At 39.7% G+C, this 26,968-nt stretch overlaps 2 protein-coding genes across 5 annotated transcripts in view; both read right to left on the reverse strand.

The window, feature by feature from the left end:
• The window catches only part of LOC129185278 (protein-glutamine gamma-glutamyltransferase 2-like), a gene marked incomplete at its 5' end in the record, with an annotated part of 19,550 nt that extends 16,276 nt beyond the window's left edge, over nt 1-3,274 (reverse strand). The window contains 2 exons of the mRNA XM_054782108.1: nt 2,789-3,022; nt 3,097-3,274. Coding sequence (XP_054638083.1) covers nt 2,789-3,022; nt 3,097-3,274 — 412 coding nt within the window. The remainder of the gene's footprint in view (nt 1-2,788; nt 3,023-3,096) is intronic.
• A 5,052-nt stretch (nt 3,275-8,326) lies between these two features.
• The window catches only part of LOC129190982 (pleckstrin homology domain-containing family G member 4B-like), a 32,718-nt gene continuing 14,076 nt past the window's right edge, over nt 8,327-26,968 (reverse strand). For 2 of the 4 annotated variants that reach the window (XM_054793869.1, XM_054793878.1), the window contains exons 4-23: nt 26,863-26,956; nt 25,726-25,812; nt 25,081-25,197; nt 24,905-25,003; nt 24,644-24,795; nt 24,428-24,566; nt 24,218-24,340; nt 23,910-24,107; nt 22,441-23,114; nt 21,699-22,115; nt 21,161-21,410; nt 20,415-20,504; nt 18,167-18,448; nt 17,926-18,093; nt 16,923-17,100; nt 16,731-16,847; nt 12,719-12,988; nt 12,430-12,647; nt 11,742-11,797; nt 8,327-10,124 (exon numbers count right to left, since the gene is read on the reverse strand). In XM_054793869.1, the coding sequence (XP_054649844.1) occupies nt 11,762-11,797; nt 12,430-12,647; nt 12,719-12,988; nt 16,731-16,847; nt 16,923-17,100; nt 17,926-18,093; nt 18,167-18,448; nt 20,415-20,504; nt 21,161-21,410; nt 21,699-22,115; nt 22,441-23,114; nt 23,910-24,107; nt 24,218-24,340; nt 24,428-24,566; nt 24,644-24,795; nt 24,905-25,003; nt 25,081-25,197; nt 25,726-25,812; nt 26,863-26,956 (3,709 nt within the window). In that variant the 3' untranslated portion in view covers nt 8,327-10,124; nt 11,742-11,761. The other 2 variants (XR_008573122.1, XM_054793886.1) reach the window with 2 other exon arrangements.

Here is a 26,968-nt window from a genome sequence, read left to right on the forward strand (position 1 = left end):
GAGCACGCACCTGGACTAAATACCAACAACACAAGTTAGCGGCAGGTGCAAATGAACAGAAAGGCAAAGTAAGCAAATACAAAACAGGGCACAGCAGGAAAAACTACCAAAATAAGAGTATAGCAACAGGAACTACGTCATCAAAAGGGAACATAAATGAACTGGGCTAAATACACTTCACTTGAGTAATAAAGTATTACTGCTATGCTGAATAAAACTTTTGACAAAACAAACAATTCTTGTCAAATATTTACCTTTTTTGTGTTATTTTTGGCCCTATTTTTTTTTTTAAAAGAATCAAACTTTATTTTTGTCATTTAATGACTTAAAAAGACACAATTCAAGTACAACTTTTTACCTTCTCTTATGAAAAAAATCCAACATTATTCTTGTCACGTTATGACTGTATTGTGCGGTTTCACCTCATACTCCTGTTTGTTGCCCCCTGTCCTGCCTTCTCCTGGTTGCATGCTTGTCTTTTCACAAGCTCTCTCTCCAGCTGGAGGCGGGACTACCGGACGCACCTGCACCTGATTGTCACCTCCACTTTTAAGATGATGGACTGTACCTGGGAGATGCTGGATTATTCTTTCGCTACCTGCTACTTGCATGTATGGACTACTCATAACTTTGGACATTAGTCATAGTCACTTCTCCTGTGTGCTTAACTAATTTTTTTCTCTTGAGGAATAAGTCAGCGCCAGCGTCTCCTGGGACAGGGGCGGATCTAGCTTTTTTGAAAAGGGGGGGTGTGGAAATGGAGCGGGGGTCTAGGGGGCCGTCCCCCAGAATTTTTTTTAAAATTTGACCTCATTTCCTGCAATCTGGTGATATCTGAGGCCAATTTTATGTCCTTAATTTCAAGAGTTTGTTGTTATTTTTATTCTTGGAATATATTGTTTAAGCCAAAACATTCTATTTATAAAATTACCGGTACGAGGAGAAACCCATTTTAGCTCAATTTCCTGAAATATTTTCCAATTTGAAGCAGCTGTAAATTCCGAGGATTTGAGTATAATTTTATGTCACTGGGGATCGCTTTTCTGGTTAATTTTCATTGAGAATAGACAACAGTTTTCCTTACAGTCATGATGCCAGAACCTTTATTTTGCACCTCCACCTGAATAACCATGTACAGCACACGTTCAATGTCCCATGTAAATTATCAGCCTGACAGTGGGTTCAGGAATAGAATGCGTCTCGGTTGCATTCTGGTGTATGCGTCCACCACGCACCCATAATTCAGATGCATGTCTTTAGATGCAGCTTTTATTGTGGCAAAAAAAAATCGTGGGTGCCTCAAAACGGGGGCACCCCCCTCTAAATCCGCGCCTGTGGGACGTAGGCCCGGATGCTCCCTCCAGCTTGGCAACTCTTTCTTGCGTCGCCGTCTTTCATGGCACCCTTTTAGTTGCTGCCTTTTTCGCACCATCGCCCTTGGTTGTATTACACCCCTCTGTACATTATTAAAGTTGTGTTATCGGCACACCTGCCTCTCCATCTGGGGTCCAGCACTCGTCAGCACACAACATTTATTGCTTGAATATTACAACTCTTAAAATATATACATTATATTTACATTATAAATAGAGGTGTCACAGGACACTCAGTTCAGAAGACCAAACTATACATGAGATTGTTTCTACGAGACTAGACGATTTTTTAACTTTACTTTGAAAAAAAGTACAATGAAAAAATATTTTAAAATATATTGCAATCTACTAATTTAGTTTCTGCTACGTTACCCTCTTTGTGTGTATGCTAGCAGCCTTGCCTCCGCTCACTGAGACAGACACTGTATGACTGACAAAAGGGCTCACTCCATTCATGGTGTTGTTCTATGCAAACACTCCAAGGTGCTGAAACCAGTATACAGACTGAACACTCTGTTTGGAGGCAGGAGACGAGGAAAGTAGACAAGCATGCACATGGCAATGCATTGAGGCTGGCAAAATGATTGAGTTCATTATCATTATCATTTATTCTGTGATTAAGTTATTGATTTATTATTGTCCCAGGCCTCGTGCCTACAAGACAGTTTTTTTCTGAATGACAAATCTTGCGGGATTTTGTGACATGAGATCTTGTGACAGCCCTAACTCTAAATATATCAAATAACTTTATAAATAAATAGTATATTTTACATGTGTACTGTAGATATTTCTTATGATAGTATTTTATCTTTTCAGATCTTTGTTTTGAGAAGAGAGCAAGACAGCATCCCAAGAGTACCTCTTCACTGGACACCTGAAGGTAAAAGAAAAAGACCACGACCCAAGAGCACCTGGCGTCGCAGCGCAGAGGAAGAAATGAAATCTATGAACCTGCCATGGGAAGGTGTCCAGAAAACACCCAGAATTGACTGGAATGGAGAATTGCTGCCCTACCCTACTTGCCAGCAGCCACAATGGGCAGTAAGTAAGTGAGTATTTTGTCTCAAAAAAATATGACCATATTCTCAAAATATTCTCAAAATATTCCAAATGTTTGACAAAAAAATCACTCTATTCTTGTAACAATTACTTTTAGGCTTTATTTCTAAAAAAAAAAAAAAAAAGTAAAAAAAAAAAAGAACGTTATTCTTATCATTTTATTAATTTTTCCTACAGAAATATCTAACTTTTTCTTTAAAAACTGCTGTTTATTTATTTATTTTAGTCTTTTTCCCACAATTTCAGAAATGCCTTTTTTTTTGCCCGGTGGGGTCCTAATAAAATATTTATGAAGAACATTTACAGTAAATGTGTGCTTTAAAATGTGAGTATAATGAAGAAGAAAAAGGACTGACTTGGGCACCAGGCATTAAAAAGCAAGGTGAATTGTCCTAAGGTGGTCTTGCGTCCCTGGTGGTCTACAGTCAGCGAGTAGAGTCCAATGGGGGCATTGGGGGAGGACACAATGGTCACTGACACTTTGTTCCCAGTGGACTCATGAGTGGCTGAGGCACTCCATTCAGTATCCACTGTGGACTCGCTGAGTGGGAAGGAAACGCTTGTGTCTGATTCTCTTCTGGGCAGCGGACCTGCAGCATAAGCATACACTTTAACATCCACATCCCCACACACACGCACAGAGGTTGGTTGTGGGTTTGTATACCAGTTTGGACAATGAAGGTGACATCTTTGAGGGTCTTGCTTCCAGCTCTCAGGTACAGAAAGATGGTGAAGGCTTGTCCTCTCCTGACGATTAGACGCTCATCGGCATACTTGTCAGTGTGATGGCTGCTGCTGTTGCCTCTGATGTTCAGGTCACAACGCTCGATGGCCACAACTAAACCAACAAAATAGAAACATCACAGTGATGATAACAATACATTCATGCTACATTTAAAGAATGATTTATTTAAACAAAGTTTTAGACACAATATCAAGTAACTGTATGATAATATAACCCTTGGTCCTCCCTTTAATATTACGACATTAGCTCATGTAATTGACTTTTTTTTTTGGTAAAACTACGTGTTGTATTCAATTTTGTTTTTGTATTATTCAGACTTTACTCTCCAAAAAAATGTTTTTTTCCTCATAATACTGCATTTCATTTTTATCGTGCATAATTAGTAGATGTTTTTTTCCAAAATTTCATCTTGCAATATTACAACTTTATTGTCATGCAATTTGAAATATCTTTATTATAATATTACAAGTTTGCTGTCATGTGCCGCAGGACAGGAGTGAGCACTTTCTGTCCTGCGCTCTTATTTTGGTGTGCTGCACTTCCTGCTGGGAGTAAGCTGCAGCCGCTTCACCCCAGTGGTATTGTGCACAGCTGGTCGTAATGGCAAAATTATTGGGGTTTAAAAGGCCAGCGTCGTCTCGGGTCCGGCGCTGGTTCATTGTATCTTTGCTCGTTGCCTGTGCTGTCACATGAACATTCCTCCGACCTGTTCCTACTGCCTTGGACCACAGTGTGTGATTTTCCACAGAGCCTTTTTCAACTCTGTCGCTTTCTGTTTATCCTGCACATGCTTTATGAAAGTATTTTTATTTTCCACCACCGACGCCTGTCTCTGAAATTCCTGGGGTCAAGAACTCGACAGCTCCGGGTTTCATGACAAAGGCTTTATTGTTTCCCACACCTTAATTTATTCACGGTAATCTACTAATTTGTAGCGAGTAATCAGAGAACTATAAAAACATTTTTTCAAAAAAACAATTACCGACTACTCTAGGCTAGTGTAGACTTCTGCAGACTCTGCTATGCATGCACAAATCACTTTCTATCATCAGTGAGCACAAAGTGGAGCTGTGAGCTCCTCCCCCCAACTGCAAAAAACATACCACATCAAGTAGTGACAGCGGAGCAGCTTGTTTGTAGTTCTAAACATATTTGCTTTTGCTTTTTTTTCATGGTGATAATCACTTTTTGCAAATGTTTCATGGCCATCTGTGTCGTCGTGGGCCATTATGTCATTAAGTCCCGCCCCCCACCACAAGATCAGTAGGAAACACTCATCACCTAAATGTGAAAATTGTCCAATCTGTTCTAAACAGTAAATATGACAAAATGATTTTTCAATCAAATAAAACCCTGAAATTAGAAAATGCATGTTTATATTGTCTAATTACAATGCGTTGAAAAATGGTGCTTATAAATCTATATATCTATATATATCTTATAAATCTAGAGTCCTACGCAGAACACACAACCTCATCAAGGACAGCACACATCCACAACACTCATTATTCACACTCCTACCGTCAGGCAGACGCTACAGGAGTTTGAAGTCCAGGACCACAAGGCTGGCAAATAGCTTTTACCCACAGGCCATCAGGCTTCTCAACGAAGCACTCACACACGCCGCACGCAACACACGCACACACTCATAGCACTTTATTTATTTATTTATTTATTTGTATTATTTATTTGTATTAATGTCTCTTCTGTTGTTGTTGCTTAATTTATTGGTATATATGTTTATGTGTTTATGTTTCTTATGTTCTTATTCTTTCTTGTGTTTCTTTCTTTTCTTGGGAGAATGAACAGAATAAGATTTTCATTGCATGGTATAACTGCTGTTTTACTATGCACATGACAATAAAACTCTGTTGAATCTTGAATCTTATAATGGTCAATGGGACTTCATATACTGTATAGGTTGTAAATTTGGAATCTGACCCTGCAAAAATAATAACAAAGCATCATAATAAATGTTATTACTAATCTTCTATATAATCTTATCTATCTTTGGCATAGAGCCCCAGCCTTTAACATTTATTAGATGGAAAACTCATTTTGTGTGTATTTTTCTAAGCAAAAACAGTGACATCATGAAATCAAATGGGCATTAGAGGGTTAAAATAATACAAATATTTACATGTTTGGTATTTTAACACGAATGGTGTATATGGCTTCTATCAAAACATCTCGTTTATCGCGGGGGATAGGTTCCCAAAATAGCCCACAATAAGTGAAATCCGCGAAGTAGCCAACTTCATTTTTTTTACAATGATTATATATGTTTTAAGGCTGTAAAACGCCTCACCATACACTTTATACACTTTTCTCAGACAGGAAATAACATTTTCTTGCATTTCTCCCATGTTCAAACACTCTCAAATTAGTCAAACCTTGGTTTGAATTTGAATGATCAACCTACAGGTCACACAAGAAAGGATGAATTCACCCGCGCCTATTTCACTCCTGTGACCGTGCCTTTTCATCCTGGCATTGTTCCGCTGTATTGCAGCGTTTTTGTATCCTTGTTAAAACATATTGCTGCAGTACTCCTCCTGTTCCAGTCCCCCTCCTTCGAAAGATTCATTTACAAGCTAGCAAGCAAGCTAGATGACACAGGAGACATGGCAGGGCAGCACAAAGGAGATGGATTGACAATGGTCTACAGCCAATCAGGACGCAGAAAACAATGGGCCGTGCAGACAGAAGAGAGAGACGCTCAACTTCCAACAATGCAATTCTTCTTAAAGGGCCAGGCTCAGCCTGTAACAGCATTCATACGCTGTAAAAAAGAATTTAAAAAAGCAAGCACAAAAATAATTCACCGAAACAGCGAATCCGGGAAACGTGAACCCCGATAGAGTGAGGGAACACCGTACTTCAGACTTAATCACTATTTTCTGGTTCGGCACTCGAAGCATCATGGGAACTGTAGTCCTTTTTTGAAGAGTGAACCTAAAACAAATCTACTGTAATGCAATCTATTTGACATGTCTTTACATAACTACACATCAACATAAATGATTAGCAGTAGCGGCTACAACTGCCATCATTATTTTAACTCCTAATTATTAGTTTTTGTTGTAATTTGCAGAAAAATTTTCAACAGTTAAAAGCATCATGCTTTGGTTATGCATGCAAAGTTATAAAACGTTTCAAAATGCTCCTGTATTGTTTGGTGACTCAGTTAAATAAAAAAAAAGTCAGTTTGTCCAGTCCTATATTTTGCCACTATAGTTTTTTTAAAAGTTCATCGTCTCGTCTCGTGAGCTGAGGGTATCGTGACACCCCTAGTATTAAGTGTAAGTGCTTGTCTCCCAGCATGTATTCTATACTATACACTACTGACACCCGATAGTAATTAATAACTAAATCTTAATTACTTTTTAAAAATAGATTGTTACATTAGAAAGGTCTTATACAAAATGTTAATGTGAACTCTCCATATCATATCATCTTGCAGCATTTTCTCATTTAATGAGTTTCTCCCAAAATAAACTGGTCAAAGACATCCTGTAGAATCACGTCATCAACAGTATAAAATAACACTAAAACATAAAATACATAACATGCTTCTCGAGGCTTACCTGAACTCATGACTGCAGTGAGACGCTTGTTGCTGAAGGTGTGTGTCCTGTGCAGTGTGTGTGTTTATGAATGTATGTGTGTGATAGCAGCTTGCGGCGGTGTGGGGAGATATTTGTAGCATGTGAAACCAGAGTGGGTCGTCAGCATCTGACGAGTCCTCATAATTCTGTTTTTAGTTGGAAGGCAGTGGCTTGGATCACTTCCTCTTTTTGCTGCACGCGCACACAGCTGTGGTTCAAATGTTTCGCATACAATTTTTTTTTTTTTGTCGTACTTTGTCAACTTTACGTTCATTAAAAAAATCTGTATATTAAGACTTTATTCTTTAAAACATTTTTTTTCCTCACAATATCACATTTTTGTCTTGTATAGGGTCAGGCAGAATGATCTGACACATTTGTAGGTTAAATAAAAGGCAAATAAAGTAAAGAAACAAAAAAGTGTTTTTATTTTCCAAAAGTACATATCATGCCATTTTTTTCATATAATGCCATTTTGCTTTGTTTCTTTATAATGCCATTGTTTTTCGTTTCTTTTTCAGTTGCTGCCATGAATTGGACTGGTGAGCATCACGCTTTCATTGTGGAAACGTTTATCAAAACAAAGGAATCTGTAACTGCAACACAACGAGCGTTCCGTTTGCACTTCAATCTTGGTAGACGTGATCCCGTACCAGCTGGAAACACCATCTTGTTATGGGCTACCAACTTCACAGCTACTGGATCTGCATTGAGTGTGTGGACAATAATGGATCCCATTTGACTGATTTCATTTCTAAAACATAATGAAACAGAATAGCATTATATGTACTTTTCTTGTTTCTTTACTTTATTTGCCTTGTATTTAACCTACAAATGTGTCAGATCATTTTGCCTGACCCTGTTGTCAGGATTGTGTGCTGCGGTACTGCCATCTCTCTGTCTTCCCTTGCAGCACATCCCTGACACTCCTGATGAGCTGATCATCCTCACCTGTGCCTTATTCGGGAGTGCTATTTAAGCTGTGTGCAATGCTAGGTTCAGTGCCAGATTGTTACCCTTTGCTACACCTTGTCATGCTCACGCCAGCATTTTTGATGCATTGCGTTTTTGGCTTTGGCTGATTGACGTTCTTCAGCAGTAGCCGTTATTGTAACAATAACGGCTACCTGTTAACACCTGTATAACTTGTATCACTTATAACTAGGACCTGTATAACTTATTACTATGTATTAATATTCTGTTCTCTATTCTATATTATATAAAATGTATATATTTTTTTTGTCCCTTTAGCAAGGCACTGTCTTGTTTTTTTTGTTATTACTTTTTATTTACAACTTAATTTTAATATTTTATTTAATTGATGAGGTTTTGCAATCAAATGTTTTGTTAATTTGTGTGATTTATAACATTGCCATTAGAAGATTTTTTTAAAAAATCAATCGTACACCATCATACAATGAGTCTTAAGTGTTTGGCACTGCTATTTTTTTTTTTTTAATCTAAAGTCAATGAGTAAGAGATAAAAAGTTTGCAACAAATTCATGCAACAGCGTAGGCAGAACACAATAAAAACTCCAATCAACAGATCATCAAAAAGCTTTATACAAAATGAATCTGTACAAGTTCCATTGTTAGTTACAGTTAACATTTTTCCACTGTATATAAAATAGGATAGGCTCCAGCATGCCCCCGCGACCCTAATGAGGAAAAAGCGGTATAGAAAATGGATGGATGGATGGATGGATAAAATAGGTATTTAAATATTGTCTGAAATTCCTCATGAGTTGTTTATAATTTCTTGCTTTTATTTTTGTATTACTAAAGCATGCACTGATGTGCATTTTCACTTTTACAATGAGTCACGTCTATATCACTTTCACAAAGAGGAGAATAGGGTGACAGCAGTGATGTAATTTAAATACATCAACTCACCTTAACGACAGAAAAGGGCAGCAATGTCATAAAACAGTTAGTAGCGTCACAGGAAATATGAACTGTGAAAAATACACATTTTGCCCTGACAATGAAATAATAAATCCAATATTTTGTGTCAACTTCTACATAATAATTGTGATAACAACAAAGGTACTGGACCCTGAATTCACAGTTCATTGTTTGTGTATCCCTGCAATTGTAATATTATTACTATCAATAAAAATGATTTTTTTTTTTGTGCTATTTAAAAGTGGTGTATCCCTTTTGTAAATTACAAAATTCCCAAACTATCTGGAGGCCAGCAGCGGCATTAACTTGAATAAGGCACAAAATAAATGTATGTATTAGCTCCTGAGCTACCTATGGAATTGGGATTTATTTAAGTCACATACTTGTAATTGAAGAATAAAAATAAAAGAGAACGCAAATATAAATTAGTCTCTGGTCCTGTGTGTTGAACTTAATAATGTATCCATACTCAGTGGTATACACCAGTGGTCCCCAACCCCCGGGCTGTGGGTCATTTGGTACGGGGCCGCACAGAAAGAAAAAATAATTTCCATTATTTCATTTTTTTTTGGTTTTATTTTGAAAAGTGGCCGGATTCTCTCTGTTACATCCGTCTCACTTGACGCATGTCCATTGTGCGTGTGCTAACTTTATCTCAGGCCGCACAGATAGACTACTACTGTATTTTTACCATTTTTCTTTCACCTCATATTTGGTGTCAAATGCTGATACTATGTGGGAATGAATAAAGGTAAGTTTTGATGACTTATTGAGTGCTAATGTGCACATTTGTCTCAAGTTAATTCATGCTAGCGCACTGCCTTTTACCACACACGTCAAACAGCCATGTAATAATCTCTCTGGAAAAACTTGGCTGGAACTTGAACTGGTGGATGGTGGGTCGGCATTCATTTTGTACTTTTAATTTGATGTTATTCATGTCTTAGTTTTACACAATACATAATAAATAAGATAAATTAGATCGCTATAATGTACGAAACACCCCCACACCCACACCCCCCCGACTGGTTGGGGACCACTGCTATACACCATTACAGACATTATTTATTTGAATCACAAACTTTTACCAAAGAGATCAAATCAAATAATGAAATCTTTCATTTTAAAATACTAACTTAACTATTTCCAAGAATTCTGCTTATTATTATTTTGCTATTTGATGCTTTTTTTGTATGTATTTTTTTCTTTTGTATTATATAAAACTCTACTTGGTGTGTGGCAAATACAACCACATATGAATGACAGACACACATTGTGGCATTAAAACCATAAAATAGATGACTGGCGTGTGACTATGTAACCACACAAAGTCTATAAACTATTAAATTGATGAGAAAACCACTTAAATAAATAATACATCAGCAATGGACAGGTGGACCAGTGGACATCAGACAGAATGTGTAGATGTGAGACCTGCAAAAACATTTAGGATACAAATGATAAGGAGGATTATGACAAAAAAGAAAGCAGCGTTCAAAGTACACATCAGTGTTCTATGCAGTTATTCAAGTATTTGATTATGTTAGACAACAAAATACAGTGGTGTAAAAAAGTGTTTTCCCCCTTCCTGATTTCTTATTTTTTTGCATGTTTGTCACACTTAAATGTTTCAGATCATCAAACAAACTTAAATATTAGTCAATGACAACACAACTGAACACCAAATGAAGTTTTTAAATCAAACATTTTGTTATTAAGGGAGAAAGAAAATCCAAACCTACATGGCCCTGTGTGAAAAAGTGATTGCCTCCTAAACCTAATAACTGGTTGGGCCACCTTTACCAGCAACAACTGCAATCAAGCGTTTGCAATAACTTGCCATGAGTCTCTTACAGAGCTGTGGAGGAATTTTGGCCCACTCATCTTTGCAGAATTGTTGTAATTCAGCCACATTGGAGGGTTTTCCAGCATGAAGCGCCTTTTTAAGGTCATGCCACAGCATCTCAATAGGATTCAGGTCAGGACTTTGACTAGGCCACTCCAAAGTCTTTTGTTTTCTTCACCCATTCAATCAAATTTTCACACAGGTCCATGTGGGTTTGAATTTTTTCCTCCCTTAATAATAAAACGTTTAATTCAAAAACTGCATTTTGTGTTCAGTTGTGTTGTCATTGACTAATATTTAAATTTGTCTGATGATCTGAAACATTTAAGTGTGACAAACATTCAAAACAAAAAGAAATCAGGAAAGGGGGCAAACACTTTTTCACACCGCTGTACATGCACATCAGAATGCAAATGAAACAGTTGAACATTTAAAATAATGACAATGGGATCGTCATAATGAGGAGAGAAAATGATCCAATCCATCTATTGATCCACAACATTTAAAAAATAACAATTCATATTTTTTTAAAAAGGTCAAGATGGCCAAAAATAAGTTTTTATTTCAGTAATATTTTTTAAACGATTGTTTTAATGTCTATGCGTTAAAACGAGGCTCAGCAACGCCTCTGCTGGTAGTACCCAAGAAGTGCACTCCATTTTGCCTTTGATTTCAACACACGATTGCAGTACATCACTGCTATTCAAGAGGGTTACGTTCCAAGACCCCCAGCAAACGGCGAATAATGGAAGCAACCATAAAAATGCCTGTTTTTGATACTCTAATCCCTATAATATGCCTCTCAAAGTTATTGAACACGTTTTAAATGAATCTTTACACCTAAAAACAATTACAGGCATACAGTATTGTACTTACAGTTACAGTTACGCAACATTGCGTCTTGTAAAAGCACCTTTTTGCTCCAAAATGACTTGTCAGACAACACCCTCTGTTGGATTCGTATAGTTGCAGCAATCTTTTTCCCCTGCAAATAGGGTCATCAAACCACTTTCTATTTAATGAACCATTAAAAAAACCCAAATTATTTACAATTTAAAGCAGAGACAAGACATTGGCGGATATGATGGGGCGCGAATGCCAAACCGTGAATAGGCAAAGACTGACCCTAATCAACAATCAATTCCACACTGAGAGAATTCTTATTATGTCCACCCGTAATTAGGGAAACTCTACAACAAGCTTACCGGGCTGTGGGAATCCACCCTTAAACCTCTGTTGATTTTCCAATGGAAACATCTTCCTGGAATGCAATACAAAAACAATATTACATATAGAGGAACTTTTTGGTTGTTTAGTTGTGTGTGCAAATTAGATTTTTTTTTTTAATGCTATGCTTGGGTGTTCTGTTCCCACTTCTGTAAACATCCACCTATTGCCCATAAAATGCATATACAGTATGTGTGGAAAAAAACGACATTCCCAGTGAAAACCTGAGGTTGTACAAGTGGAACTTGACTAACATTTTCTGATTTTACCTTTTCATATTAGCAGTGGTTAACTTGTTTTTACACTTAAAAAAGAATGTTAAAATGTGACTTAAATATTGCCTAAACAGTTACTAAATAACCGTTTTATCGTAGCCACAGTTTGACCCTGGCACAGATTATTTTGTTTTCATTATTCCTTATGGGAAAATTACTTTGTTTTTCAACCCCGAATGTAATGTATATAAAAGGACAGAAACTGTAATTTCAAACCATGTTTCATCCAGATCTGACGTAGATTTGGCAGCAATGTAAATCTAACATCTCATTTAATATGCTTATACACTTACAAATCAAATGTCATCAAAGTAAATTGGAATTTGTTGTGCTTATCTTAATCTTAATACATTGGTGGAGGTTTTGTTTATTGGTGTTACTGTCATTGTACCTGAGCATTAGCCAGGTGTGGAGGTTTGGTTGCGACGGGTGGTTTGTTCCTGGTGATGGCCGGTGAGCCATTCATGCGACGTGGCTTGGAACTCTGTGAGCTGAGTGAGGATGAAGAGTCTACCACCTCTCCACCAAGGGCCGACAAAAAGCTGTTCTCCGAGTCGCTGAAGAAAACGTTGGCACTCTCCTCGGACGAATCTGTGATGTCCACCATGGCTGAAACACAGCACAAACTTTAGTCACAAGTTCAAGGTGGACTCGGGCGTTATTTATGAACACCGACGCACTCAGTGGATGATGGAGTGTTTTCCAGCGTTCACAGTCATGGTGAAGATGAAAGTGACGCGTGTTGATCTTATTATCCAGCGCGGCATCTGGGACGGGGCCGCCGGGTGAACCGTTCTCCACCCCGTGAGATGGGTTCCCAGCATAGCCACCCGGGGAGAGAGAGCCACGGCCCGACGAAGAAGACGACTGGCTGAGGGTGGTGGAGGCGGACCCAGTGGAGTGAGGTCGAGCGTATTCTACAGTCCTGTGTGAACAACACGCCACAGGGACTGACGACACACATAGAAAATTGGCATCAGTGACACCAGAATGAGCTCGGTGCGCACAAACATGGATTACAATTGAAATCTGCTTCAATAAGAAAACAAGTTTATCCCTTGGAATGTATCAATTACAATGGAACCTCAAACGTCCAATGAAATTGTACAACTTGGAATGTGACAGAAATGTTCTCATAAAAATATGCCTTCAAAGTCTGCAAATTCGTGCTCGTCTCACCGAAAATTACCAACAACTAGTGACCAACGTAGCATACTACATTTCAGTTCAATTTGAATGAGTCTTCTTAATGGCTTATATTTGTATTTTAGTTCATTTAGTCATTTTTATGCTAGAAAATGATTAATTTAGGCAGAAAAATATGTACAATTTGCTTAACTATGCTTTAAAAAATTTTTTTTTTACTAATAAAAGGCCATATTCAACCATGAAACAGCATGAGCAATTAATATATAGCTATTATAAATTAGGGATGCTCCGATCCGGGTTTTATGCTGCCGATACCGATCATCTAAAACTGAAATCGGCCGATCCTGATACCGATCAAATGGATTAGTTATACATTTGTCAATTCATTTATAATGTGTTATGGGCAGTCAATTGAAGATCCCAAAATGCGGAGCCAGACACAGTTCAGGTCAAAAGTACAGTCTTTAATGAAGGTGGAACAGGAACCAAGTAGCAACGGCACACAAAAGTCTGAAGTAGAACGGTGCAACTAAGGGAGGTAAAAATTAATGCAAAACTCACTGGTAAGTAGGACGGCATCACAAGGAGCAAGGATGACGTGGAACAGGCTCTAACTACACACGACAGCCTGACAGGTCTAAACAAGAGCAATCAAACTGGAACTTTACTGGCAGCATACAGACCAGTAATAACGATCCCACATCCTCCTCCTGTAGCCAGGTAGCGTAAGAGCCCTTGATGGCAGAGTGGCTACAGGTGCGCCTCGTGGCAGCGCCCACTCAGGGAATCAAGGGATCTAAGAGGAAGCATAACAGAAGTCAAAAGGTGACAGCACAAAATGGAACAGAACAAAAAACAACAGATCCTAACAATGAGTGCTATTGACCAGGGGTGCTGTATAAAGGGGAAGAGTCAGGACAGTTACAAGGTCCCTTGACTGCCAGGGAACCTAAAAAAAATAGGTAATTACTAATAAAATTAGTAATTAGTTAATAAAGTTGGGGGGGAAACGTGATTTTTTTCATGGGACCCAGAATTCCTGGCTACACTCCTGCTACTGGCTATATGATATGAAAAAGGAACCATAAGATCGCCTTAACTTAGACAAAAACATATTCGACTTACTTTTTGAAGACAACAAAATATCACTGCATTGTGAAACTTCCAGAGGATGACATGCCTTCTTTGAGGAGACTTTGACTGTGACATTGCTGGAACTTTCAGGTACGTGAGAAGGCGCTCGGCAAATTCGGTGTCTTCCATTGCTGAGGAAGGCTGCTCACCTCGTCCGATAAAATCAATTATTTTGACGGACGGACTGCAAAAATGATAGGCACAGGTGATGGGCTTTTGTGATCAGCATTGAAAATCACGTTGCGGCACATGCCGGTCTTGTGATTTTTCACGGAAATCGGCCGATACAGATCGGTGGCTGATCGATCGGAGCACCACTAATATACTGTATATACTGTATAAATATACACCCCCCCCCCACACACACACACACACAGTATATTAGGCCTGTCGCGATAACAAATTTTGCTGGATGACAATTGTCCTACAAATTTTTTTTTCTCCCTTAATCATAAAAATCATTTAAAAACTGCATTTTGTGTTCAGCTGTGTTATATAATATTTTTGTTTGTTTGATGATCTAAAACATTTAAGCATAACAAACACACAAAAAAATAAGAAATCAGGAAGGGGCCAAACACTTTTTCAAACTACTGAATATTTTAGATTGTATCTTAGGGGTGCTCGATAATTATCGAGCTGATATCAAGGAATTATGACGTCATACCAATAAATCAGCTAGCATTTTAAAAATATAATAAAAAAAAAAAATTACACATTGGCACTCCAATACGAGCAGTCGATTCCAGACTCCGCCTAGCACGTCTATTCAGCAGCGACCGAATTGAGCCCATGTGATCACAACAACAGTGTTTGCTGGTGTGCTAGCAAAGTAGCAAGGAGCAGGAGTGATTTCAGCCATGTGGCAGTAAAAACACATTGCAGCTGAATGCAATACTTGTCATGCACAAGTTTCCCATGTTGGCACAGAACTGGGATGTTTAATACGACCAACCTCATCGCAAACATTATTACTATTGCGGGATTACTATTGCAGCAACACATCATCAGTATGGTAAAAATGAACCTGTTTCACGACGGTATAAACCCATACACATTCCCTATTAGTGGGTGAACAATCCAACGGGCACATGTTGACTAGGAAGTGAATAAATGCATTAGCAATTGATGTGAAACAAAGATGGGGTAGGATTGAATAAGCTCTGCTTCTTCCGATTCCTTTTGGACATGTGAAATTGTGAACTGTAACGTGTGCTGTATACCAAAGTAAAACGTATGCATGTTCAAGTAAAATTAAACTATTAACATGAAGTGGCATTACGTGGGAAACGGCAAGGGACGGCACAAAGTCATTAGCTATAACAGAAAAGAGCGAGCCCTGTTGGTGGTGACTAATGTCGGGTTTAAATGTTTTGTCGAGCACCTTGAACCTTGCTATATTATGCGTACTTGCCACTACATTGTGGATGAAACTATACCCTACATGCATCTGTGTAGGCTCTCAGTCGAACAGGAGTTGTCCAACGAGGGAAAGGCTTCTTGAGACGTCATCTGTACTTCTGTGAAGAAGGTGTCGGACGTTTCGCTCCTCATCCAAAGAGCTTCATCAGCGAACTAATAAGTGCTGGTAGCCTAGGCCTTAAATACAGTAAGAGTGGGTGGAATTGGTGTGCCAACACCCTCCTCCTATTGGTTCCTTACACTAAGACTGGGAGGAGTTGTGGTCTAATCCTCTCCTGCCATTAGCACCTCCGATCAAAGGGAAGTGTAGCTCCCTGTAGTTGGGTATGAACGACTCTGATACTGGCTCGTTAGCATCTATTGTTCTGGCTCGGCCCTGGCTCCACCTCATTTGCATGAATAAGAGTCAGAAGCTCTTCGGATGAGGAGCGAAACGTCCGATACCTTCTTCACAGAAGTACAGATGATGTCTCAAGAAGCCTTTCCCTCGTTATACCCTACATGTAAAAAAAAAAAGTGAGTTCTTCTACTGTTCTTCTACTGTTGCTGCCTATTCTCTGAGTAGTATCACTCAATCAAGCCTTTTTTAACATTACACACTTCAAAATAAGTCATAAAAGTGTGTATGATTTGTATATTGTAAACTACAAAATAAATAAGTACATATGATTCATGTTGATAGCGGCTCAATATCGGTAATGAAATCGGAAATGAAAAATCAAGACACCGAACGAAGAATTAAACATTAGGATCATCATGCTATCCTGTCTCTGAAGTCTACCAATCAAGGCAGATGGCCGCCACAAAATCATGGGCATAATTATTACATATTGTGGCTTTAATTCCTCTGCCAAATGCCTTGACCATTCCTTCCATGGATAATTCAAGATGTTGAATTCAGGACCAGCTTCGTGGCCAGCTAACTGAATGTACCCACACAGGCCTGTTGTGACCACAATAAATGTGAAGTATGCAGAATGTTCTTACTTCTACTGGGAAGGACGTCGTTGATGGCCTGGTTACAAATGGCGGCGTCACTGGGTTGAATGTCCATGAAGGTTTTGTGGCCGAGTCCCATGAACACTCTCTCCTGTAATCTCAGCTCTACGTAATACACCATATTCAACAACAGTTAGCAAACTTTATAATTACTATAGATAGACTGTAATAAGTTGGTACCTCGACTGTGAGCCGCCTGATCCCAGAGAAGCTTCTCCAGGTCGGAGGTCCAGGCTTTCTTCATGTCTGTGCTGCTGGCCTTCAGAGTGTAGGTGTCCTCACTCTTCCTTCTGCGGAACCAGATCTCAAAGGACAGCCCGCTCACGCCGGCGTTATGAGTCATTCCGATATCACTGGTCTGAAGGAGACAGCACAAAGAGACTCCTTCACAATTGATAAAACCCGTTTATGTCGATGCCCGTCGGACTGGCTGACTGATGTCAACACAAGCGGTTGTTGACATAATTGAAATCGAAACTAAAACTACTGTATCCATTGTTTGCACATTTACTTGTTACTTTGGCCAAAGACATAAGGATAATAGGATAAGGATTTTGTACCCGACAGCAATTTGTTGACATTGTGCGTATTTTTATTTAGATTCTTCTCTTTTCATGATATTTTATACTCTTATCTAACTGAACTGCTGTGGTAATTTCATTGTATCTCTTGACTACAATGCCAATAAAGCTTTCGTACATGGCAAAGTCTTTCTTCTGGTGGCTAACAATATAAAAATAAATTAGTACGGATATTTTTTGCTGCTGTTGCTGTGGAATAGAATAGTAGAATCCACGTTAATATTTCCACACTTTAATTTTGATGATTACTTTGCACTGAACAGGAAGTCACCGTGTGCACGTTTTAATGCTGTTCAACTAGACAGCCGTTGCTGTTATTTCACGATGCTTAGCGATAATGATGATGTTGATAATACGTTACTATAATACATGTCGACTAAACTGACACATTTTTCATGGACGTAACCTCTTTGTTTTATGTCAACGTTAACATCAACTTAAGCGAGCACTTTTTAGTAATAATAACAACACGTTGGACTGGGACTTGATGACATGGTTGACACAGACGGGTTGTCGATATAACCGGGACTGACTTAAGTGGGTTCCTCTGTACAAGCTTATCGACTTGCCACTTAGAAGTTGTACGGTGGAGCAGTGCAAACCTTAAAGGATTGTTTGTAGACGTAAACATCATTTCCATCTGTCCTCTTGGTCTTGCTGAAAAGAATGAGATCCTCAAAGAGGAAGATGCGGCGGAGGCATTTCTTCTTCCGGAAGAAAACTGTGAACTCATCCTGTCGAATGAGCTGACCTTGCTCTTTTAAGTTCACCTGTCAGGAAAAAGGAGTAAACTCAGCTGGTTCTTCTGATCTAACGAGACATCTCTATCTTTCACTGCCTTACATCACAGTCCTGGATGGCGTCCATAGTGAGCAAATCATTGCCGTGGCGCATTTGAAAGCGAACCAGCTCTGCGGCAGCCCGGATGTCAGCCTGCTCTCTCTCCCTGCTGCTCAGGTCAGGGGAGTGGCCCCCCAGGGCATCATGGGCAATGTCTTGTGGCCAGTGGGAGGCCGTCAGAGCCAGCATGTCCTGCAGCAGCAGGCTGTACTTGCTGATCCTCTGGATGGGCCTCAGCAGGTAGGACGGTAGGTCCATCATGTCCCCGAGCTCCCGCTGCTTACTCTGAAGAACCAGAACAACATGAAAATTGGTGACCAACATTCTCATTTGGTGTTTGTATGATAGTGGCCAACAATGTTAACAGAGAATGTGTGTGTGACTGTTAAACTATAATAGCACTGTAGCACTGTAATACTGTAGCTAATCACTATTTTTTCCCACCACAGATCTGGTGCTCCTTGTGGCAAGCAGACTGTCAAATGAAAGTGAAAACGAATTCCATGATATGCACTTTTATGCAGTTTTGCACCAAAATATCATGGATTCTTCCTTATATAGAGCCATCGTTCTATAAAGTTTAGGGAAATAGGCAGTGACGCGCAGTCAGGGGAGGCAGAGCCTCAATTGTCGTGATGAAAAATAAAAAAATAACGATAACATAAAATAAATATTAATATTCGTCCATTGAACTGTATTCAAAATATATTTTTTGCATGATTCATATTGTTTTTAGCATTTTCTTGAGTAAAAATCACTGAATTTGCACATTTCCTGATCACATCCAGGGAAGAAATCTAAGGGAAGGCTGCTGTGAGTGTCTCCTATCGGTTTAGTGCGCAAGCCCCGCCTACCATCTCAGTGCCTGTCAGTTTCTGTTTGTCAGCATGTTGCCAATAATATAATGTTGCAGAAACATTTGCTATACACCATGGCTTTCTATAGCCTGAGTATGTATTTAATGTGAGCCTGACATCATTATTCTTGCAAATCAGACAATAAAATACAGAGAAATGGCATACAGGAGGCACTTGCACTACTTGCGTCATCCTGAGGGGCTGCAGCGTGTGTGAGCTGGAAGGTGCTTGCCACTGCCGTTCTTCTATAGAGGAAAAGTCAGCGTTTTTGGTTTTTTTTGACAGTTGGAGAGCAACAAGTCAAATGCTAGATATTTTTATGCTCTGCTAAATTAATGAATGAATTTCACTGCAAAGATGGAAGATTATCCACCCAAGATCACCAGGAGGTAATCAGACAATTACACCAAACTTCTACTTCATATGTAGAGAAAAGGTAAGAACGCAAATGTTTTTCAATTGATTAAAAACATTTAATAAATTGGACTAAGACGTATTTGAAAACTAAGTGTTTGACAAAGGTGAATTATTTTCTTCTTTTTCTTGTTATCCTCTTAATGAGCAACCTGTATTAACATGAACAAACCTCCAAAGGAGTCAGTGCCTCACCAGCCATGAACCCCACCACACGTCACTGGAAATAGTAAGTATAATATGTTGGGTTTTTTTTTCTTAGTCTCAGTTGCTATACAATGGCAATCCATATTCTTGATTGGCCTTTTATATTGCAAAGGATTTAGTAACTATTTGATAAAAGACACTTGATTTATAAAATTCAATTCAGTGATACATATTCTGAGGCTGTTCCTGCTGATATTTGTTAGGATTTTGTACAAAAAGGCCACAAACTGTAATTTTGAAGGTTTTGTAAATTAAAATAACATTTCCTGACACAATATACTGTGATTTTTTTTTCAGAATACACAATTTTGTGTCAAAATATAACTTTTAAAGTAGTTTTGAAAGGTTTTTAACTTATAAACAATGCTCCCACAGCTATACTGACATGTTGGGAAATACAGTAATGAAAAAAATAGTTGTTTTTTTTACAATTTATTGCCTTAATTCTCATGAAAGCATCTGTTGTGAGCTGTTGTACAATACATTGCTTCTCTCTGGCCACCAAAAGTAGGAAGGAGCTGTCATACAAATGCATCATGTGTCAAAGACCACAAAGCCTCTTAAAAAAAAAAGCTTCTGGTCATGTGAGCACACAATTACACACAATGATGGCTTATCAGATGATTTTGTTTCTCATGTTTCTTTCTGTTTTGTTTTGTGTGGCTTTATCTTTATGTGCTCTCACCACAATATTACCGAGATCAGACGATTTATCACATAAAAACTATATGCTGAATGTTTTGATGAGAGAAAGAGGGGACATATAAAATGACCTTAAAGATGTCATGGCGGCGATGTAGTATAAGGGCATCTGACTGTGGTTTGTTCTTGCTGTAGAGTGCGTATAGTCCAAAACTGTCACTCTGTGGAGACAGACAAAGCAAAATTGTTATTAAGAACCATCCATCCATCTTCTTCCACTTATACAGCGTCAGATCACAAGGGCAACAGCCTCAGCAATGAAACCCAGACTTCCATCTCCTCAGATACAACTCACAGATATAATTTCAAGGACAGCTAAGTCACATATTCTCTCCAACATGTCCTGGCTCTTCCCTGAGGCCTCTTGCTGGTTGGACGTGCACGGAACACCTCCCCAGGGAGGCGTCCGGGAGGCATCTGAACCAGATGCCTGGGCCACCTGATCTGGCTCCCCTCAATGTGGAGGAGCAGCAGCTCCACAGCAGTGTCATAATTGTGACAAGAATGGAGTATCTTGGAGCTTGATCTAACAATTCCCGTTTATTTGGTTTTGTTGTCCTTATCTCTGAATACTACGGAAATGTCTCACAGCTATCATCTCCTGGCATATTAAGTACGAGTCTCCCAGGAAGGAGAATGAATGCAAATGTTTCAGTTCATTCTTCTTTCAGTCAATATGCGAACTGGTCCAAAGACGAAAGTCAAAGTAAAAAAGTGCACGTAAGAGTAAACTCAGTGTCCTACTATTACAGATCATCCTGCTGCTGAGAAAACACACCTATTATACATGATCACAAATAATACAACAGGTACTAACGTGTCTGAGGAAACACCGCGCCACCATGGCAGGCTCCCGCTGGCAAGCCTCCAGCTCGGGCAGGAGGTAGTGACTGTGGAAGTCATGAAGCTTCTGCAGGTTCCCGAAGATGACACCGCGCTTGCCCCTGAGGTCCTGGGGGATGTCTGGTCTGTCCAGCAGGGGGAGGTAGTGAGTCAGGATGTAGTCCAGTGAGCGTACATACTCCCGCTCTGTGAACAGCAGCTCCTCCAGGACACGCTGCAGCCTCCTGGGAGCACAATGAAAAGGAAAACAATTATAATGTTTTATTTTTTCTCTATTTTGTCTGGGGCTTCATTAAACAAATCCAAATGCAGGAGCAGCTAGGCGTCAATATATTAGTTTGGGAATCCACTTGGGATACCAAAGAAATCTAATAAAGGAAAATCAGGAGGAATGATACCTGTACAACTTCAGTGTAGGCTTAGAGACAAAAAAAGATTACATTAGAACCAAAAATGTTATGTTTGAGTGAGACGTGACTGAGTTGAGCTTTTATTTAGGAAAAAAGACTTACAGAGCATTGTTGGTGCTCTCTTGTGGACTTTCCAAACAAAACGTTCCTTCACTCCTCCCAGTTGGCAGGCTGGAGTGTTTGCAGAGATAAGCCCCATCCCCTTCCACGGCTCCCCGATTGCTGGTGCAGGATCCCACGGAGCAGAAACTCCCATGGCGGGAGATCTGAAACTTCTGAGCCTCTTGGAGGATCCGACAAGACGGCTGACCGTGGTGAGAGCAGGATGGGCGTCGAACCTGCTCCTCTGGAGGTGTGGAAAACTCGGACGCCTCTACCTGGGACTGGGACTTGGCTCGAAGGCCTCTGCCCCACGGGAACCACTGGCAGCCAACTGTGTGAGACTGAGAGAGAGCGGCCGCATCTCGGTCACTTCTCGCTCGGCTCCTCTTGGTCTCTCGCTCCGCTTTCCTCACTGACCTGTTTGGATATTAGAAGTCAAGGCTATTTCCAGAACTGAAACAACGCCCATTTTTAAAATCTCATTACAGTGTTTGGTATTAATATAATTTACTGTAAATGTTCCAATAAATGCTCAATTCAATTAATTGCAGAGTCTCATATAATTAAGTAGCGCCAAGGCTGCGGGTATCTGTAGGCAACATCCTCATGAACTGTTTATTAAATCCACAAGATGGCAGTAGCAGCACTTTAAGTATCAGCATCTCGCATCTCTGCATGCGCTTTAAAAATGTTGGTTGCGCTACTCAGCTCCTGGTGTGAAATTCATGCGTGTTACACTTGCCTAGACTGCTGCGTGAGCTTCGACTTCCGGCTGCTTCCTGCGTCACCATGATCTTCAGGCTTGATGACAATGTCACAGATAGCTTTAGTTGGGCTGCAGTTGTCCAAGATTGGTCTTCTATTCCCTAAGTCCACCTCCCCAGACACAATGGCCTCCCAATGCGGGTGCTGCGGTCCCGGAGTCGACTGGACCACCAGACCACTAGGTGGTGCTGTCTGAACATGAGTGCTGGCCACATCGACATAATGACGCCCACAACAGCTGCTACGTTGTGGCTTCCTGTCCAAGACCTCATCTGCTGTACCCTGCATCTTCTCCTGAAGCAGCTGCCGGGCCTCCTGGCACATCAGCCACGCTACGTTCCACACCCTCATCCCTGTGGAGCCCCGCAGGGCACTGGCCTGGGCTCTCATTTCCTGAAATTTGTCTGGGCTGAACTGGAGGAACTTGTCCTGGAAGATTTGGAGCATGGAGATGTCATTGTCTGATGACAACACACTGGTGGTGGTGGTTGGGACAGAGATGAGCTTTGCATGGACACCGTTAGGTCCAGCATCTTGGTTTTGATGGGTTTGATTGGCGGCTGATCTTCTTTGACCCCAGTCTTGGGTTTTGGAGGTCCTGGTTTGGTTCTGGTTCAGGTACTCAATGCATTCAACAGCCAGAGTTCTAGCCTGTGGAAAGATTGTGTTGACGGGTGATCAGACCAGGATGTGCCCTGCCTGTCACACTAAATCAGTATTTACAGTAAATTCCGGTGTCTAAGCCACACCCAATAATTTTAGAGGAAAAACCAGATTTGTACATAAGCCCCACCGGTGTATAAGCAACACATGTCCACATCATAAAATGGCATATTGTGGCACGCATGAGTCCATGAGGACCACGCGGCTCTTTGACAAATGCTTGCATTGCTTCTTGAATTGACTCATCTTGGTGCTTTGTTTTGAGTTCCTTACTCAATCTGTTTGATTCCACATACTGAAATGCTGTACTGTAGGTTTTTAGCGTTGGTCTGGCGTATAAGTGTTTTAAGTTAGTTTTCCCCTGAGATCATATTTCTCCTCTCTTGTTGAAAAGTATTGTATGACATTTTTGGGTAGCCAGTTATTGTTTGCTTTATGCATAATTGTAGCTGTTTGAAAATGTACTAGATCAGCGAATTTTAATATTTGTTATTTTAGAATATTTGTGTATTGAGTATTTGTGTGTTTTCTGCATGCGGCATTATTGATTATCCTAACTGAACTTTTTTGCAGTACATTTAGCAAGTGAAGTTTACTTTTATAGTTATTACACCATATCTCTAGACAATAAGTTAGATATGGTAATACCATAATGCAAAATGCAAAGTTTAAGAAAAAAGTAGCATCTTATACACCGGAATTTACGGTACTATGCTGCTCTAAAGCTACAACAAAGTGAATAGACATTTTTTTGGGTCCGACTGTTGAATTGAGTTCACCTACCTGCTCACAGAAATCACACACATTGACCATGATCTGAAGCTCCCTGCCGCATGTCTCCGCTCTGCACAGGAAGTCCTCCAGGTCTGTCTTGAACGTGCAGACAAGGCTGCAGAAGGCCTGTGTTTCTGGGTAAGACACCCCAGCCTGCTGGAGGTGCTCAGCCTCTTCAGCTAATGACATGGCATGGTGTCTACGATCCTGAGGGGAGACAGGGAAAGATGTGTCAGATGTGGGAGGCCTTTATATGTAAAAACTCTTGGGTACAGGTGGTGGTTTTCATTCTATTATGGTACAAGCAGATGACTCACGTTAGCCTCAATAAGAAAAGCAGTGAAGCTGTTGAGGATTTGCTCGAGTTGCTCTCCAGAGTCTGCCACCGATTTGGCTTCCTGCAGGTGCCGCTCTCCCTCTTCATAAAACCACTGTTGTATCTTGAAAGGAAACATTACATTCAAATATATGCATCACTAAGTCTGTTAAGTCTAGTTAAGTCTATGCTAAAAGTGTGTTTTTGGTACCTGTGTGAAGTGTCCCTCCATCTCCCTGACCTGTAGCAAATACTCCAAATGCTCCAGAGACATGTTGGAGCTCTGCACAAGGATGTGGACCTGCTCCTCCATGTTGTTGTACAGGCTAGTCAGCGAGTCTACTGCATCACTGCATATGATGAAAAGAAGAGTGAAGTAAAAAAAAATGATTTGGAATACACAATAAAAAATACATTTTTTGCCCACCTGAGGTCCTCACAGTGTGGGTATCTGAGGTCACTTTCCTTCCTCAGCCTGGCCAGGATGGCCCCACCCTCCCTCTGCAGGCTAACCAATCGCTTGTCCTCCAGTACATCACGCATCAGAGTCCTCTGCTCCCTCATACACTGCTGCACAGTCTGTAGGACAACCAAATATTATTCTGATGTTAAAACAATATTGTGAGACATTCTCATGACTTCATACAGTGTATTGTTAGACCGCAATAAAAAGACAGCTTTACAGTACCTGAACAGAGTCCATCCTTCGAGGAGCTTTCAAATTACTGATTGCTCTCAGAAGCAAATTGGATGCCTCGTGAAGATCAGACGTAAATGGAAAGAGTTTCTGGAGAAGTCAAAGGTGATGTCCGTGATGAGTATCTGATTCAAGGCAGAAGGAATAGATCATGTAACCTGTCTGACCTGGTGCAGCTCCATCCAGTCACTGTGGTTGTGACACAGTGTTCCATCCAGGCAGAAGGTCCTCTGACTCTCCTCCACCAGCTTCATTAAGGCTTTCAGGGACGACACCACTTCAGTCTGTATGGTCCAAACAAATAAATTAAATTATATATATAAAAAAGTTTAATTATATATAATTCTTTAAGTGTATATAATAATATTTTTTATATGATCATGGGAGGGCATTTTTATCAGCTTTGCTTCTGCCCTTTCATTTTCAAGCGTTAACAAGCATTCACGCTCACATTCATACCTATGAACAATTTAGAGTCTCCAATTAATCTAACCTGGATGTTTTTGGACATGTGGGAGGAAACCCACGCACGCACGGGGAGAACATGCAAACTCCAAGCAGAGATTCGAACCCAGGTCTTCCCGACATGCTTAACCACTCATCCACCGTGCGGCCCCTCATTTTCAAATATTGCTCCATTATTTTGTAGTTTTGTAAATGTCCGTTTTATTTGGTTGATTGAATAAATAAACTGAATATAGTGAATTATTATGTGGTGCCCACGTGGTGACCATTTTGGCTGCATAGATTTTGCATTTGCACTGTTTACCAACCAACTAACAAACGTTGTGGGAGGTAATGAGTTGACTAACCTGGATGGTGGGGCACCTCTCTGGTTGAGGGCTGCTTTCTTTGTCTATCAGAAGCAGCAAACTGTTCACTGCCTGGGGAGTGAGCTCCTGGAAAAACAACATTTTAAACACCATTTAAAAATACATTAAATCTCATCTGAAAGGCACCAAAATTATGCAATTCTCATTGCCTGGTGTAAATATGTAAATAAATAAATAAATATATTCTAATCTGTGGGATTACATTTCAAATTTGACAAATTAAACACAACTGCACAACACACTGCAATCTTACATGCCAAAGAAACAGTACTATAACATCGCAGCAACTGCAAATACACCCCTACTGGCTGGGTTGAATTAAGCCAAATTTGATTAGTAAGTGTTTAGAGGCGACACTATGACACTATGAACTTTTATTTTTTTGCAGACTATGGTGACCAAATGTCCAGTTTTTCCAGGTCATGCCCTGTTTTCACATCCTGTCATGGCCATATTTTTTGGAAAGTAATGAAAATGTCCTTGTTTTCAGTGTTTTTCATAGGGCCATTACACTGACCGGCATTAGGGCTCGATTTGTTCATATAGTTAATATTATTTCATATTTTTGTGTTATTTATTTGTCCAGGTAGACTTAAAAAGAGAGATATTATTTTCTAACAGGCTGATTTTTCAGATACAGAAGAGACATTATTCTATTATTGTTTAATTTGAGAGACTTTCAAGTTATTTTTGCACCATTGAAATTTACCAAATAAATATTATTTTAGGCAGAATAAAACATGTTAAGCAACCTCTGAGGAGCCTACCTGACTTTGGTTATGGTATGTTACAATTTTATATTAATAAAATGGAAGCTTACTGTAAATGTATTGAAATTATAAGGTATGTTTGAGTAAACTTTGAGTATTATTTGAATAGCACATTGCATATTAAACAATCCGAAACTTGAAAATCATTTCAGACCACGGACACATTGAACTATCAAGCTTTTTGCTGTGTGGAACATGACATCATTACTTGTGCACTGATAACATTATTGAAAGAAAATCCGATACCATATATGAACCGATATCTCATTTTTATGACAATATCAACATCCCTAATTATAAGCCTTTGATTGAAATGCACTAGTTAAAGTTGTACTTTGGATGATACCTGCAGCGTCATCAAGGCCTTGTAAAGCAGCGGTGGAGGATTTGACTTCCTTGCATCAAAGATTAGGGTCATCCCAGCTTCTCTGAGTTCTCTCCTTTGAAAAGTT

The sequence above is a fragment of the Dunckerocampus dactyliophorus genome, chromosome 1 (assembly GCF_027744805.1).
Source record: "Dunckerocampus dactyliophorus isolate RoL2022-P2 chromosome 1, RoL_Ddac_1.1, whole genome shotgun sequence".
NCBI classification, from domain to species: domain Eukaryota; kingdom Metazoa; phylum Chordata; class Actinopteri; order Syngnathiformes; family Syngnathidae; genus Dunckerocampus; species Dunckerocampus dactyliophorus.